At 50.3% G+C, this 14,770-nt stretch overlaps 7 protein-coding genes across 7 annotated transcripts, besides 2 other annotated features; 4 read left to right on the plus strand and 3 right to left on the minus strand.

Moving 5' to 3' along the window:
* Positions 1-110: 110 nt before the first annotated feature.
* On the plus strand, positions 111-3,563 carry ACLA_032390 (bifunctional cytochrome P450/NADPH--P450 reductase; the record flags this gene model as incomplete). Its single annotated transcript, XM_001269929.1, has 6 exons — positions 111-216; positions 265-507; positions 564-1,004; positions 1,063-1,460; positions 1,524-2,651; positions 2,706-3,563. 6 exons carry the CDS (start codon positions 111-113, stop codon positions 3,561-3,563), a joined length of 3,174 nt encoding a protein of 1,057 aa, XP_001269930.1.
* A 333-nt stretch (positions 3,564-3,896) lies between these two features.
* On the minus strand, positions 3,897-5,006 carry ACLA_032400 (putative short chain dehydrogenase/reductase family oxidoreductase; the record flags this gene model as incomplete). The annotated part of the gene is made up of 4 exons (XM_001269930.1): positions 3,897-4,336; positions 4,402-4,693; positions 4,744-4,941; positions 4,989-5,006. The coding sequence occupies 4 exons, from the start codon at positions 5,004-5,006 to the stop codon at positions 3,897-3,899; spliced, it is 948 nt and encodes a 315-aa protein (XP_001269931.1).
* Positions 5,007-5,189: 183 nt separating this feature from the next.
* Positions 5,190-5,231: a microsatellite.
* Positions 5,232-5,286: 55 nt separating this feature from the next.
* Positions 5,287-6,955, plus strand: ACLA_032410 (aminotransferase class I/II-fold pyridoxal phosphate-dependent enzyme; the record flags this gene model as incomplete). Its single annotated transcript, XM_001269931.1, has 4 exons — positions 5,287-5,492; positions 5,557-6,179; positions 6,236-6,378; positions 6,446-6,955. The coding sequence occupies 4 exons, from the start codon at positions 5,287-5,289 to the stop codon at positions 6,953-6,955; spliced, it is 1,482 nt and encodes a 493-aa protein (XP_001269932.1).
* Positions 6,890-6,935: a microsatellite.
* A 566-nt stretch (positions 6,956-7,521) lies between the features above and the next one.
* On the plus strand, positions 7,522-8,713 carry ACLA_032420 (NAD(P)H-quinone oxidoreductase; the record flags this gene model as incomplete). Its single annotated transcript, XM_001269932.1, has 4 exons — positions 7,522-7,552; positions 7,612-7,878; positions 7,933-8,024; positions 8,087-8,713. 4 exons carry the CDS (start codon positions 7,522-7,524, stop codon positions 8,711-8,713), a joined length of 1,017 nt encoding a protein of 338 aa, XP_001269933.1.
* Positions 8,714-9,117: 404 nt separating this feature from the next.
* Positions 9,118-10,302, plus strand: ACLA_032430 (uncharacterized protein; the record flags this gene model as incomplete). The annotated part of the gene is made up of 1 exon (XM_001269933.1): positions 9,118-10,302. The coding sequence occupies one exon, from the start codon at positions 9,118-9,120 to the stop codon at positions 10,300-10,302; it is 1,185 nt and encodes a 394-aa protein (XP_001269934.1).
* A 498-nt stretch (positions 10,303-10,800) lies between these two features.
* ACLA_032440 (ubiquinol--cytochrome-c reductase catalytic subunit CYT1) lies at positions 10,801-12,129 on the minus strand (the record flags this gene model as incomplete). Its single annotated transcript, XM_001269934.1, has 5 exons — positions 10,801-11,066; positions 11,123-11,520; positions 11,601-11,663; positions 11,786-11,943; positions 12,055-12,129. The coding sequence occupies 5 exons, from the start codon at positions 12,127-12,129 to the stop codon at positions 10,801-10,803; spliced, it is 960 nt and encodes a 319-aa protein (XP_001269935.1).
* A 598-nt stretch (positions 12,130-12,727) lies between these two features.
* ACLA_032450 (putative pachytene checkpoint component Pch2) lies at positions 12,728-14,368 on the minus strand (the record flags this gene model as incomplete). The annotated part of the gene is made up of 7 exons (XM_001269935.1): positions 12,728-13,090; positions 13,145-13,496; positions 13,547-13,643; positions 13,700-13,755; positions 13,811-14,069; positions 14,121-14,199; positions 14,255-14,368. The coding sequence occupies 7 exons, from the start codon at positions 14,366-14,368 to the stop codon at positions 12,728-12,730; spliced, it is 1,320 nt and encodes a 439-aa protein (XP_001269936.1).
* Positions 14,369-14,770: the final 402 nt, after the last annotated feature.

Here is a 14,770-nt window from a genome sequence, read left to right on the forward strand (position 1 = left end):
GGACTCGAGGCTGTAAGTGTAGATGGAATTAAATACCAATCTCTGGAACGAGAAGTCCGAGGTAGGCAAGGCCTTTGAGTCGACAGCACTGACCTTGGGGCTAACTTGCAATGTCGGAAATTCCACAACCACCAGGGCTCCCCTATATCGGGAGTCTACTTGAAATCGATCCTAAGTATACCGTTAAGAGCCTTCGGCGACTGGGGGATATCCATGGTATGTATCTTTATGACCCCGGTCGATACAGAAGCTCATGGGGCACAGGGCCTATATATAGACTTAGTATTGTCAACATCACCCGCATAGTCGTCAGCAACCATGAGCTATTCGACGAGCTGTGCGACGAGAGTCGCTTTGTAAAGTCGGTGTCTGGTCCGCTATCACAGATGAGAAACCTCGTCCATGACAGCCTGTTCACGGCGCATCCAAACGAGCAAAATTGGGGGATCGCTCACCGGATTATCGTGCCTGCTTTTGGTCCCGTTCCTATTCAGGATATGTTCCATGGTAGCGACTAAGTGTCTTGATGCGAACTAGAATAGAATCACTAATTAAACGTGCAGGAATCTACGATATTGCGTCGCAGCTTATCCTAAAATGGGCCCGTCAAGGTCCGTCAAAACCGATCAATGTGCAAGAGGACTGTACCCGATTCACGCTTGATGCTGTCACTCTGTGTGCAATGGGCGTGCGGTTGAATTCCCTCTACTCGGAAGAAAAGCCCCCCTTCGCGCAGGCAATGGACGGCTTTATGAGGGAGTCCAACTATCGGGCGCAGAGACCAGCCTTTGCAACTCGTCTCTTATGGTGGTATCGGCAGCAATATGATCGCGATATCGATTTCATTCGCAAGTTTGCAAAGGAACTGATCAATGCTCGACGGAAAAATCCGACTGAGAACCAGGATATATTGAATGTGTTGATCAAGGGTCGCGATCCTGAAACTGGTCGACAGATGTCCGAGGAAAGTATCATTGACAATATGGTCACATTCCTTATAGCAGGTATGTAGGCTCTGGCCAGCCATGACGATGCTCATCCAGTTCCGGCTGACGGTAACAGGCCATGAAACAACATCCGGTGGGATTGCCTTTCTTCTCTACTATCTTGTCAAAAGCCCAGATGTCTGGCAAAAGGTCCAGAATGAGGTAGATGCTGTCGTCGGAAGTGGTCGAATCACCTCCAAGCACCTTTCGAAACTTCGCTATATAACTGCCTGCGTTCGCGAATCGCTTCGGTTGTGGCCGACTATTCCTGTCATCGCCTTTAAACCCAAAGATAGACAAAATCCTACAGTAATCGGCAAAGACAAGTATTCCTTGATGCCAGGCCAGACGATCATTGCTCTCCTGCCGGCCATTCACCGGGACCCGGACGTCTGGGGCGAGGATGCAGATGAATTTCGGCCGGAAAGAATGGTAGACGAGGAGCTGAGTGCTCTGCCAAAGAATGCCTGGAAGGTACGTACATACATCTGTTTCTCATTAATCTTTTACCGGTACTCATTTTAGCCGTCCCTTAAGGCCTTCGGAAATGGTGCACGTTCCTGCATCGGTCGACCTTTTGCTATGACTGAGATGGTGTTGATCACCGCACTGCTAGCGCAAAACTTCGACGTCGAGCAACATGACCCCGACTATGAACTCGATATTGACCAGATTGTGACTCTCCGGCTAAGGAACTTCTTCCTCCGCGTGAAACCACGACCAGGCATCGACGCTGTGCAACTCGCGAATCGGCTGTTCAATGATCAGGAGGCCAAAAGTAGGCCTGGCCCAGAAGCAACAATGACCCCAGCTGTGAGAGATAAATTAAAGCCCATCACCGTTCTTTACGGATCCAATACCGGCACATGCGAGTCACTAGCTCGTCAGTTTAGCCGCGATGCGTCCCGATATGGATTCAATCCCACAATGCTACCGTTGGACTCAGCATTGGAAAAGCTACCAACAGACTGGCCGGTAATTATCCTAGCAGCCAGTTACGAGGGACAGCCAGCTGCCAACGCGGCTAAGTTCGTCTCCTGGCTGCAAAAAATCAAGAAGCCCATTCTGTCCGGAGTCTCGTTTGCAGTCTTCGGTTGTGGGAATCGCGACTGGACGGCGACATTCCACCGCATCCCGAAGCTTATTGACAGACTGTTAAGTGATGCGGGGGCACATCGCTTGCTCGAGTTAGGGCTCGCTGATGTGTCCTCAATGGTTGTGCAAGAGACATTCGAAACTTGGTACGGAAACCAACTGTGGCCGGCCTTACGAGCTAAATACACGATCTCAGAGCTCCGACCTTTGCCCAGCAAGTTAACAGTTGAGTTCACCAACCATCTGAGACAAGCCACCAACGGGCAGGAGTTTATTGAAGCTTCCGTGATCGAAAACAAATTGCTTACAGCATCAGGTGTAAAAGCAAAAAGACACCTTGAGCTTGCGCTCCCACCCAATGCGGAATACACAGTCGGTGATTATCTGCATATCCTGCCAATGAACCCCCCAGTCACTGTTCAAAGGGCGATGGGATTTTTCCGCCTTGCGGAAGGCACATACATGAAAGTGACTGGAGGACTATCCACAGTGTTACCCATCGGCAAAGAAATATCCGTGGAGGAGGCCTTGAGCAGATATGTTGAGCTCTCCCAGCCTGCCACACAAAAGGTAAGAATTCCAATCTAATTCAACTATATTATTGTTCATACTAACTTACCACAGATTCTGGAACGCATCTCACTATCGACCCCTGTTTTGACAGAACGAGAAAAGTTAAGCCACCAGGCCGCCTCATCAACCTCTCTTCAGGACAAGAGAATCAGCATCTTAGACCTTCTGGAGCATGCTCCATCGTCTACGATATCCTTCGCGGACTTCATCTCCATGCTTCAACCTCTTCGAGCCCGGCCATACTCCATCTCATCCTCTCCCTTGAACTGCGCAAGATCATGCTCCCTAACCGTGTCCATTGTAGACAATCCAGAGCCAACAGCAAGGGAAACACGAGTCCTCGGCATCTCAACCCACTACATCACCCGCCTGAAACCGGACCAACGCATCCTCTGCTCAATCCGTCCATCCAACTCTGGTTTTACTTTCCCGGATAATCCAGAAACAACCCCCATGGTGATGATCTGCGTTGGATCCGGCATTGCGCCATTCCGCGCGTTCGTCCAGGAACGAGTCTGTCGGGCCGAAAAAGGACAGAAACTTGCACCCGGACTTCTTTTCATCGGCTGCAAATCACCCAAACATGACAGGCTTTATGGCTCGGAACTCGATCAATTGGAAGAAGCGGGTATTGTCACTGTGCGGTATGCCTATTCTGGACTTCCGTACCGAAAGCACGTCCAGGATAAACTGTGGGATGAGCGCGAGACACTCGTTGATATGTATAAGGGCGAGGCGCGCTTCTATCTATGCGGACCGGTTGAGCTGAGAGACTCAGTTCTCGCGGTGGCGAGGAGAATCTATATGGCTACCGTTGAGGCGAATGGAGAGGTCAGGGGCGAGGACGAGTATCAGAATTGGCTGGCAAAAATGAATAAGGGGAGGTTTGCAGCAGACACCTTTGCTTAAGACGTTATGATGTATGCAGCAAGAGGTGGCGTTGTGTTTAGACCGCGATACACGTCCAATATATTCATTGTGCTCTTCTATTGGCGTCGATGGTCCGCAATCGAGGACCATGTCAACCCCTAAGAGAAGAATAATATGATCGGAGTGTCAGGGCGTGAGACTATATTGTAGGCTAGGAAGCGTCGAGAGAGTCATCCGGCCAACATCGTTTATATACGCACGTTGGTAACCCAAGTAGTTCTTATAGTCTGTTATGCCTTTTACCTTGGACAGCGATGATGAGATTCATCGATAACGTGTCCTATATTCGTCTATAGAGCAATGGTCCCATGTTCAACCGGCTATACCATCCTTCCGACACAATTCATCATGCTGTCTCCGCACGAATGGCCAAACAATCCACGCCAAAACCATAAGCAACGAGTCCACAATGCCAAAGCCCCTCTTTGGCGTTGGGCCAAGCATGTTACTCAGAAGGAATGAACTTTCAAAATCATACCAGATAGCATACTCGTCTCTATGCACGCCGTCCAAGATCCGTCGCGCCACTTCAGTAGGCGAAGGCGTCTTCTCTATCAAATCATGAACAGGTTTATCCGTACCTTCTATACGCTTGGTAAGCTCGGGCTTGTATTTCTGTTCTTCGATGAAGGAAGGGGTCACGAAGTTCGCTGGGAAAGCGCAGTGAACTTTGTAGTTAACGGCGGCGGTGTTGTAGCGGAGGACCTCTTGTCGGAGGGTGTCTGCTACGGCGCGGACGGCGCATTTCGTGGCTATATTTGAATATCCGAGCTCAGTTTCCTCTTGTAACAAGCTAATAGGAAGGGAAAGGGCATACGTGTGTAGGCAATATATCCCGGGACCCCAACAAAGGCCGTGACACTGCAGGTGAATGCTAGATGTCGGGTTCGGGGCTTGCCATTAGGGCCTCCTTGGGGAGACGGCGGCGCATTGACCCAGATCCGTAGCATGGCCTGAGCCATGAAAACGGCCGTGAAGTAATTCGTATTCATGCATGATCGGATATGCTCAGGGTCTTTGTCGATCAGGTAGCCTAACTCGACTGTCGCACCGCCTACGACACAGAATAGATAATCTGGGATTGGAAAGGCGCCAAAGGCATCATCGATCTAGAAAGACACATCAGCGTGCGAGACTTTTGCTCGGGTAGACTTCCCACCTGTGCTGGATCAGAAAGGTCGGCAGATCGTGTCTGAACCAACTGATTCTTCTGTGCCAACTTCTCGAGGGAGGTTCTTGCGATGTCGAGTTGTTCCTGGTTCCGCGCAAAGAGGACTATATGCGCGGCATGTGCTTTGATCAGCAGTACAGCGAGCTCATAGCCCAGCCCTTTCGAGCCACCACCAATAAAGATAGTCTGCTTGTGTCAGTTGTTGTATTCGTATTGAGATGCACAATTCTAACCTGCCCAGAGAAATTCATAGCGGCCTGTTCTCTGCCTCCTTGTCTGAAGCGTTGCAGACGGGGGCTATAGTCTATGTAGCGGCGACGGAAGCCGTCTTACTCTGTCGACGGCGTCCCCTTCCCCGTCCGTCCGTCTTAGCCCTAAGTCTGTACCGTTGCCGTTCCCGAGTCTCCGATGTATCCAGTACAAGTATATAAAAGTGTGTTTGGGTAGTTGTGTTTGGGTAGTTGTGTTTGGGTAGTTTCTAGTGTTCAACAATCATCAATCTCAGCTCAAATAAGTGAAGCAACGAACAACATGGCTGACCAATCAGCTGTTCTCATGATGGCCAAGGTCTTGGAAGCTCAAAAGCCCAAGGCGCATGAGATGAAAGACGCTCCTTCATTTTACCTGAACTTGGAGAAAGTCCTAGACAAGCGCCGCAGGGACCAGACAATGCTGACTCTACTTCCCGCCCGTGAGGTGGTGGACTTCTCTTCCTGCGACATTTTGTCGCTGTCCAAGTACGTAGCCCCGTCTCTATCAACTATAGGAGTGAGAAGCAGCCTACTGATGTGTGCAACATAGGTCCGGGCTACTTCGAATGGCCTTTTTTGACGAGCTGGCGAAGAAACCCAACTTTGTCCTGGGGAGCAGTGGCTCCCGTCTCATGGATGGAAACCATGCATATGTCGAGGAACTGGAGCACGAAGTTGCAGAGTTCCACGGCGCAAAGACTGGCCTGTTCTTTGATAGTGGATTTGACGCCAACTGCGCTGTTTTCTCAGTTATTCCTCAGCCAGGAGATGCGATTGTCTTCGATGAACTCGTGCACGGCAGCATCCACGAGGGGATGCGGACCAGTCGTGCCACAGTCCGCAGGCCCTTCCGGCATAACAATGTAGAGTCTCTTCGTGAGGTTCTTACTACTTTACATGAGACTCTGCCATCCATCTTATCTGGGAAATCCACGGTTCTGGTATCCATCGAGTCGGTATATAGTATGGATGGAGATATCGCCCCGGTGGAAGACCTGCTCCAGGCTGCGAAGGATATCCTTCCGCTTGGAAACTTCCAGTTCTTCATCGACGAAGCGCATAGTACAGGGTTAATGGGGCCTCAGGGGAAAGGCCTTGTCTGTGCTTTAGGGTTGGAGGAGAGCTTTGCTATCCGGCTGCATCCGTTTAGCAAGGCACTGGGATCTCATGGAGGTGAGTGAGCTTTCTAATTTGTGTTCTTCTTAGCACCCGTTGGTTAAACTTGATAGCGGTCGTTCTGTGCGACCAAACGATCAAAGACATGCTCCTCAACTTCGCCCGCTGTCTGATCTTTTCTACGGCCCCCTCATTCCCGGCTTTGGCCGCCATTAAAGGAGGCTATGCCCTTCTCAAATCCGGCTTGACTCGAAGGGTAACTCACACTCCTCCTGAAGCTGAAAAAGAAGAAAAAATGCTGGTACTAACGTACCCATCCACAGCGGCAAAACCACATCCAAGACCTCGTCCGATACTTCTTCAAAAACATTCTTGCCCACCCAACCTACATCCGCGCCGAAGCAGCCGGGATCCTCTCCCTCCCACTGGGCAAAGACTGGGAACAGCGACGGTTCCTCACACACATTGTTCCCATCAATCACCGCGGCCTTGAGAATCATCTCCTCTCCGCTCATTGCCATTTCGCTAACTACTGCGTCTGGCCTATCGACTATCCAGTTGTTCCGAAGGGAGAGGGGCGCGTGCGGGTCGTCTTCCATGCCGATAACACGTTTGAGCAGGTCGAGCGCTTGATTGGATTGATTACGGAATGGGCGGAGCTGATGTTGAAGAGGGAGGGGCGTGGCGCTGAACCCCTTATGGCTGCATCAGAGGGGGTCAATCTAGATTGGCTCACTCGAGTAGTTGCGACTGCAAACTCGACTATGGATGAGAGTGTTGTCTATGCAAAAGATGAGACTGTTGTCTATGCAAAGGAGGTGGAAGTTGCTTGATCTTTCACGTATCTAGACATGATTTCAACCTTTTCTTTAGTATTGCCATCATGATCAGAGTCATTAAACCAGCAACTGTTAGAATCAGATGCCCCTGCCACACAATCTTTTCAAGGGGTTCAAAAGATAGGAATACAGCAATCATCTGTAAGCCAAGGATATCGGCACAGCACAACTGACGTGATTTAACTTCCCTCGGTATTGCTTATGTCGAGGACGTGCTGATACCCAAAAAAATATCGGTGCCGCTTCGGTCTCCTGCAACAAGCTACTGGAAAACCAATCAAGTAGTGTACAATTAGCATTCTTGCTAAATGCACGGCAATATCACTTCCCCAACGACGCACCTACCGATGACGGTAGTGGGGCACGATTATCAATCACAGCGAACATGCCGGTGGAGCTCAAGAAGTATTAAAGATGATATACCCTGATTCCTAAAGCTGCTTCGAAGGGTTTTCTTCCAACTGGAAAGCGTATATAAAAGGAATATTTCCGAGGAAGGCTACCAGCATACAATCAACTTCCGATCTGATAAGTGACACCGTTTTGTTTCTATCCCAGAAATGGCTCATCCAAAGACTATGCGGGCAGTTGGTCAGTTCGAGTATTCTACTTCTTTACCAGCCATGAACCGGGTGCTGATACAAGAATAGTTGTGCGAGGGGGCAAAGGCCCTGCGGATGCCCTCGATGTTGACGATATCCCATTGCCTACCGTCAGCGGCAACCAGGCACTCGTGAGGATCAAGGCATTCGGCCTAAATCGCATGGATCTACTTCAGCGAGAGGCAAAATATCCACTTCCACCTCAGGCACCAGAGACGCTGGGAGTTGAATTTTCAGGTACTATCGAAACTCTGGGGCCTAATGCCAACAAGGACTTCAAGGTCGGAGACGAAGTGTTCGGTCTGGCTTATGGAGGTTAGCACATCGAAGGTTCCCATTACATATCACTGCTAAATTCCCGCTCCATAGGTGCCTATGCTCAGTACATTGCCGTGTCTACTAATATGCTTATTCACAAGCTATCGGAGCTTTCCTGGGAGGAAGCAGCGGGAATTCCAGAGGTAAGTTGCATCTCAAGAACAATTCGAGACACTTGAAGGCGGCTCCCTAACCTTCTTTTTAGACCTGGATCACAGCCACTCAGGCACTGTATTTAGTCGGAGAGTACAAGCCGGGTCAGTCTGTCCTCTGGCATGCCGGTGCATCTTCAGTCTCGATCGCTGGTATCCAACTCTCAAAGGCAGACGGGGCCAAGGCAATCTATGTGACTGCCGGCTCTCAGGAGAAGATAGATTTCTGCGTCAAAGAGCTCGGTGCAACTGCTGGGTTCAACTACCATACGCAGGACTGGTCCGCCGAAGTCCTGAAGGCGACCAACGGAGAAGGTGTGAATGTCATCGTTGATTATATTGGAGCCAATTATTTTCAAGGAAACTTGGATGCTGCCGCCAAAGATGGTCACATCGTGAATCTCGCATTCCTGGGAGGAACCAAGCTTCCTGAAGGTGTTGACATTTCTCCGTTCCTTCGCAAGAGGATCCGATTCGAGGGCAGCACTCTGCGAAGCAGAGACGAGGGATACCAAAAGAAGCTACGGGATACTCTCGTGGAACATGCTCTGCCCAAATTCAGGGATGGAAGCTTCAAGGTGTTTGTGGAGAAGGTCTTCCCAATGGAGCAAATCGTTGAGGCGCACAAGTTGATGGAAACTAATCAGACCAAGGGGAAGATTATCTGCACCGTATCATAGATAGTAATTCAGATAATAATGCGAATTATACCTTACTTTTCCCTACCTCCGCGAAATAATAATGACTTGGGTCACGGGTGAAATAGCCAACTCCGCCGGCCACTCCAGCGACATGAGCTGTAAGATCATCATGCTCCGTTCTCCGTTTATACGGAGGAATAAACGGAGAACGGAGTTAGCGGACTCCGTGCCGAGGCGGGCTTCTATTGCTCCGCATCCCGATGATCCGTGCAAATGACTATGATATTCCTTGATTAGAAAGAAAACGCATAAGCAATGGCTGCCTCAAATGAGAAGGCTTTAAATGCCTCCATTGCTGTCGTAATAAAGAGATGAACTGACAAATTTCACAAGCAAACTGACGCCAGGAACGATAGCCCCTTGCGCATGAACCGATAGACAAGATGGCCATACAGCCACCTAGTACCCCGGATGCAGAAGAACGCTCTGGAACCTTTGCTGCTTACAAGTTCAATGCCATCCAAACGTTCTGGTGGTTTTGGGAAATAGCCAGCCCAAGCACCGAGCAGGGCCTCTCTATCCAAGAGACCAATCGACACCCTCCCAAGACCACGGTTGCAAGGCGGCGGGCCTCAATTACGGAGAGGTCGCTGGACAACGACGAATACCTCGCCGAGAAAGTCGCAACCCACCGCATCGAAGAAGTCGCACCTCCCGAAGAGACCGTCCTATACCTTGCTTACGGCTCAAATTTGGCCGCGAAAACCTTCTTGGGCCAGCGAGGCATCAGGCCTTTATCGCAGATCAATGTCGTCGTGCCGAGCTTACGGTTGACCTTTGACCTTCCCGGATTACCGTACGCGGAGCCATGCTTCGCAGGAACCCGACACCGTGCCCACACACCGAGTGATATACAGACAGATGGGAACGGGAATACCGAGCTAGTCGATGCAGGTGTATCGGAGAAATCCACTCTTATCTCGCACGAGAAGAACTCCATCCCTCTTGTCGGCGTCGTATATGAGGTCACGGTTGCCGATTATGCCAAAATCATAGCTACAGAGGGCGGAGGACGCGGTTACCGGGACGTCGTTGTCGATTGCTACCCCTTCCCGCAGTCATACAGCCCCGCCGACCCAATCCCCGAATATCCCGGAACGAAGCCCTGCAAGTCTCACACCCTCCTCTCCCCCGTCGACGACGCAAGCTCAAGACTCCCGGCCATGGGGAAGCGTCCGCTTTCCTCGCCTTGGAAGCCTGTCCGACCCAACCCTGGCTATGCCCAGCCCTCCGCTCGCTATCTCAATTTGATCACGACCGGCGCGGCTGAACATAACCTGCCCCTTGCGTATCGAAATCATCTTGAGCAGATCAAAACATATCAGATCACCTCTGTCCGTCAGAAGATTGGCAAATTCGTTTTCCTCTTCTCGTGGGGCCCCGTGCTCTTGACGCTAATGACATTGTCCAGAGTGCTGGCCGGTCCTGATGGCCGCAGCCCGCCGTGGCTAATGAAATTGGCGGATCTGGTATTCTTCGCTATGTGGAGTGCTTATGACAACATCTTCGCGAGGGTTTTTGGCGATGGGGAGAGGACAATCCAAGATGGGAAGTCATCTCTTCAGTAGATAATCCATTTATTAATCTAAGTACCCGCTAGTCGCAGGCTCTGGTTGTACATATTACTATTTGACGGAAATAAGCAGAGAAATCCACAAAAAAATAAGTACAAATTTATTGATTATGTCATCCCAGTGTTGACGATACTCCTCATGGACAGGTTTGGACGAATTCCAGGTCAGGGGAGACGGATGCCTCGGAAATAGCCACACAGTGCGATATTGTACCGCGCAAAGTGCGCAAGAAAAGAGGGCTCTCACATGACAAAGGAAAATGAAATTGACATCTTTGAATCTTCAAACAAGATTTTCGAAAGGAGAAGAAATATCTAGGGTACAGATACAGGTGTCCTGAGTAACGTGGAACAAACAAACACGCAGCAGAAGCATAGACAAAAACCGATGCATGAAGGTGCACCAACGACACGAACCTAGCAGCATTCAAGGTTCCCAGTCCCGGCACCTAACCCTTCGCTTTTGGTATTTCATACATGTCCGCTGCAGCATCTAGCGACGGGGAACGGGGGGGCTGTACACGATCTTTCTCGTCTTGATGGGAGACCACTTGTAGCGCTTGACCCAGACGCTCAGGGCGAAGAGACCGGTGAGCATGGTAATGGCCTTGGCACCCATCTTCTTGCGGTCGTCCATCTCAGGCTCAGCGGCCCAGTTGAGGAACTCGACAACATCCTTGGCCATCTGAGAGGTGGTGGCAGGGGTGCCATCCTCGTACTCAACGACACCATCGAACAGGACACGGGCCATGGCAATGGCTAAATTGAGGTTAGTAAAAGATCTGATAGGCAAAGAAGCTAGATTCACGACATACCGGTTCCGGGGAAATAAGGGTTGAAGTTCATGCCTTCTCCGACGGTAGCACCAGCTGGGGGCTCATCGGGGTAACCGGTCAGAAGGCTGAAGATGTAGTTGCAGCCACCGTGACGGCCCTTGACGATCAAGCTGAGATCAGGGGGCAGAGCACCGCCGTTGGCGGCACGGGCAGCCTCCTCGTTCTTGTAGGGGGCGGGAATGTAGTCGGAAAGCTTTCCGGGACGCTTCTCGATTTCACCCTGGTCGTTGGGCTCGGTGTCGTATTCGTTCTCTTCGGCGAAGGCCTTCATCTCATCGACGGTGTGCATGACACCGACGAACGAACGCCATGGGACACGGGTGAGCGAGTGGCAACTGGCGCAAACTTCACGGTAGACCTGGAAACCACGGCGGAGACTATGGAAAGAAATGATGAGCAAACAAGAACCCGTGTTGCGCTGCAAGCACACAATATATGAGTGAAGGAACAAACTCACGCGGCGTGATCGAAGGTCTTGTTCCACTTCTCGTGCTCCCAGGGGTACTTGGTAGGGTGCAGACTATGGTTCCATGTGTCAGCCTTCTCTTTATCCTGAAATCGAAAATGGACGATCGGTATCGGAGAAACGGAAAAGCTCATTATATGGCCTGTTGTCCCACCCATCGCGATCGATTGACTCACCCCTCCTCAGCAGGTGTCATAGCAAATGCCTCCTTTCCATAGACAGTGTAGTACCAGGCGGCGGATCCGACGGCGGCAGCGGTTGCGACGGACGCAGTGAGTGTGAGGTGGAAGGGGGAGCTGGCGGCTTCGGCACCGGCTGTCGAGGAAGACGCACGCTGCGTAGTTCATCAGTAAACAACCCTGGCTCCATTTTCACAATGCAACTGTAGAACAATTGTCCTTGTCCATTTCGCTCAATGGACGTCAGATGCCGGGACAGTGCGTACCGTGGTGGTCTTGCTCAACGACTGACGGGCGATACCCCGGGAGGGCACGCTGCGCAGAACAGTACGTGCCAGCATACTGACGGTAATTGGGACCCTCCGATTAATAGGTTAAGAGGAAGGCACAATAGCCACAGACGGTGGAGAGGGGAGGGGAGGGAGGGGGGTTGGAATAGGCTCAGCGCACAGGAGGATGTGCTTTTGGAGGTGAAGTTGAGGTTGTCGAACCGTCAAGTTTCTCTTGGGTTTGGAATTGGCTAAACCCTCGCTCTGATTGGCTGCCGGAGCGGCTCTAGCTGCCTTCGGTGAAAACCGCGAATTCTCGGAACAACAAAATTCAGCAATCGAGCCAGACGATGAGCTTTGAATTAGAAAGAATCAATGATATTTAGAGAAGATTCAATTAAATACGAAAAGCGATGACCATCAGGCTCTGGATAATACTACTTGACCCTTAACATACTGTGAACCTTGTCGGGTTGAGGTCATCCGATCGTCCCCGGCCTCCCGTATGTTACCGTCCTTGGGTAGGCTCGTCACATGGCCTCAGCCTTGGCCTGGATTTCCGAAGCTATGCACATCTGCAATGCTTGAATTGCATGTCGAACATCACATCGAGCGTGATTACTATGGAGCACTATAGAAAGAGCCGGCAGACGTCTGATAGTACGGCCGCTCAATCCCTATGCCCATTGTTAGAAATGGCAAGTCTGTTCTCTTTTGCGATGATTGTTTTGCCTACCATACTGGCGTAAGCAGCATCTGCAAGCTGCTTGGGTATGGCGTCTGAAAACATTTGATAGTTGAGAAGCATCTCGTCAAATGTTGGTAATACGAGAGAATCTCCAGGTTGCTCTACATATTGCAACGCCGTCTGTGGATCATCTGGGTTGGTCTGGATAACGTCGAATGAACCGCCCTCGACAATGCCACGGCGACTCAACTCTTCCAGACATTCCTTGTATATCCCGTACACCGCTCGACCTGACAGGTGGGGGACGAATTGCTTGATATCAACGCGGTCAAGGAAGGCCTGGTCCTAGAAGAACTTCAGTTGGACTTTCGACTGGCATGGACTGCAGATGAGACTCACCAATGCTGTTACCAGGTTGCTCGTGCAAATTATAACGACATTGTGGTGCTGCTTGAGCCGGTCCAGTCCCGTGAGCAAGGCATTCACTGCTCGAACCGCATCAAACGGTTCATTGCCGCTCAGCACACGTTCCCTTCGAGCTGCTAGTGTCTCGATCTCATCTACGAACACACAGACAAAAGTGTCTTCCTCCTCCTCAAGAAGTAGCTCGATATTCTCAATAGCCTTACTAACCAGTTTGCCGCTTTCTCCAAAAAACTTACTTCCAAGGGAGTGTGCATTGATCTCAACCAGCTTACTTTGTGGGTAATGCTTTCCGAGACGAATTGCGAGTTTCTGAGAAAGGCCGCGACTTCGTTTCTCAGCCATCAATAACAAGCGACGATCTTTGGACTTACGCACCATAAACTCGTTTTCCCTGTGCCTGGGGGACCCCAGAGCAGAATGAGTCTGTTCCAGTTGATCGTCCATTTGTCAAGCTTTCTAGCAGAAAAGGACACTGTCTGGTCGTTATTTGAGATCTTCAATGTCGATTCTGCTATGAGGAATACCAACCCATTCGGCTTATGGCTCGGAGCAGTGTTGATTGTAGAGGCTGGTCATAGTGCAATCTGCTGAAGATCGTGAGTCGCTGTCCGTGGCCATCTTTCAAAAGTGTGACCGTACGACTCCCATAGCCCGTCTAGTTCTCTGCTCGGTAACACCAAAACCCTTACTTTTCCCTGATCATCGTCAAGTTCCGTGGCGTCCTCCACCTGTTGAGTATGTTGAGAGCCTTCATTGTCGAGCTGTGTGCGGAGTTGATAGGCTTGGACGTCGAGCTCAACATTCCGAAGACGGTACGCACCAGATTCGACATCACCTCCGGTACACTCTGTCACAGTTATAGAATCTAGAGCTTGTGCATACGGTTCCCTTAAGCCGTCTAGCACAACGTTAGAAGCTCCATATGTCTGAGATGTGGTTTGCAACCTACCAAACGAGTGAATTTCCTGTCCAAGAGATAAGACGACAAAGTTGTCAGTTAACCACTGTGTAATCTCGTTGCGGATCTGCTGTCCTGACTTAGAGCCTTGAAGGATCGCAGCTGGATCGTAAGGTGTTCAGTACCAAGTCTGTTCGGACAATGATTCCATCACTGTTGCCTTTGACGCGAGCTTCGACATGAAGCACTGGTTGATGAGCGACTTCCTTGCAAGGTGGTAAGCAAATAGTGGAGCTCATTCTTTCCTTTCGTTGCTCCTGGAAGCTTTGTAGAGAAGCGATAGGTTTGTATGACTGGAAACTGCCCTTGTGGTGGGTGGTTTGTATTTACTTTGATCTTCAGTCAGGTAGTGCCTGAGGTCTTCAAATCATTCACAAGATTGTCATCACAAGTTGTCCTCGTTCAACTGACAGCATTGGGACGTCCTGCTCTGCAATTTTCTCATTGATTGTGGGCATTGGTTGCTCTGCTAATTCCTTCAAAGCTCTAAAATATTTTTTTATACTTTACTAGAGCAAAATTAGAACAATATGAAGCGTTGTATATATTCTTACGTCTCAGATGGAGGTACGACACATAACTCCTTGCCATAGTCAATCAATTCACTCCCAACCCTGCGATCCTATTCTTATTTTACTAGA

Source organism: Aspergillus clavatus, genomic scaffold (assembly GCF_000002715.2).
Source record: "Aspergillus clavatus NRRL 1 1099423829805 genomic scaffold, whole genome shotgun sequence".
Taxonomy (NCBI): Eukaryota; Fungi; Ascomycota; class Eurotiomycetes; order Eurotiales; family Aspergillaceae; genus Aspergillus; species Aspergillus clavatus.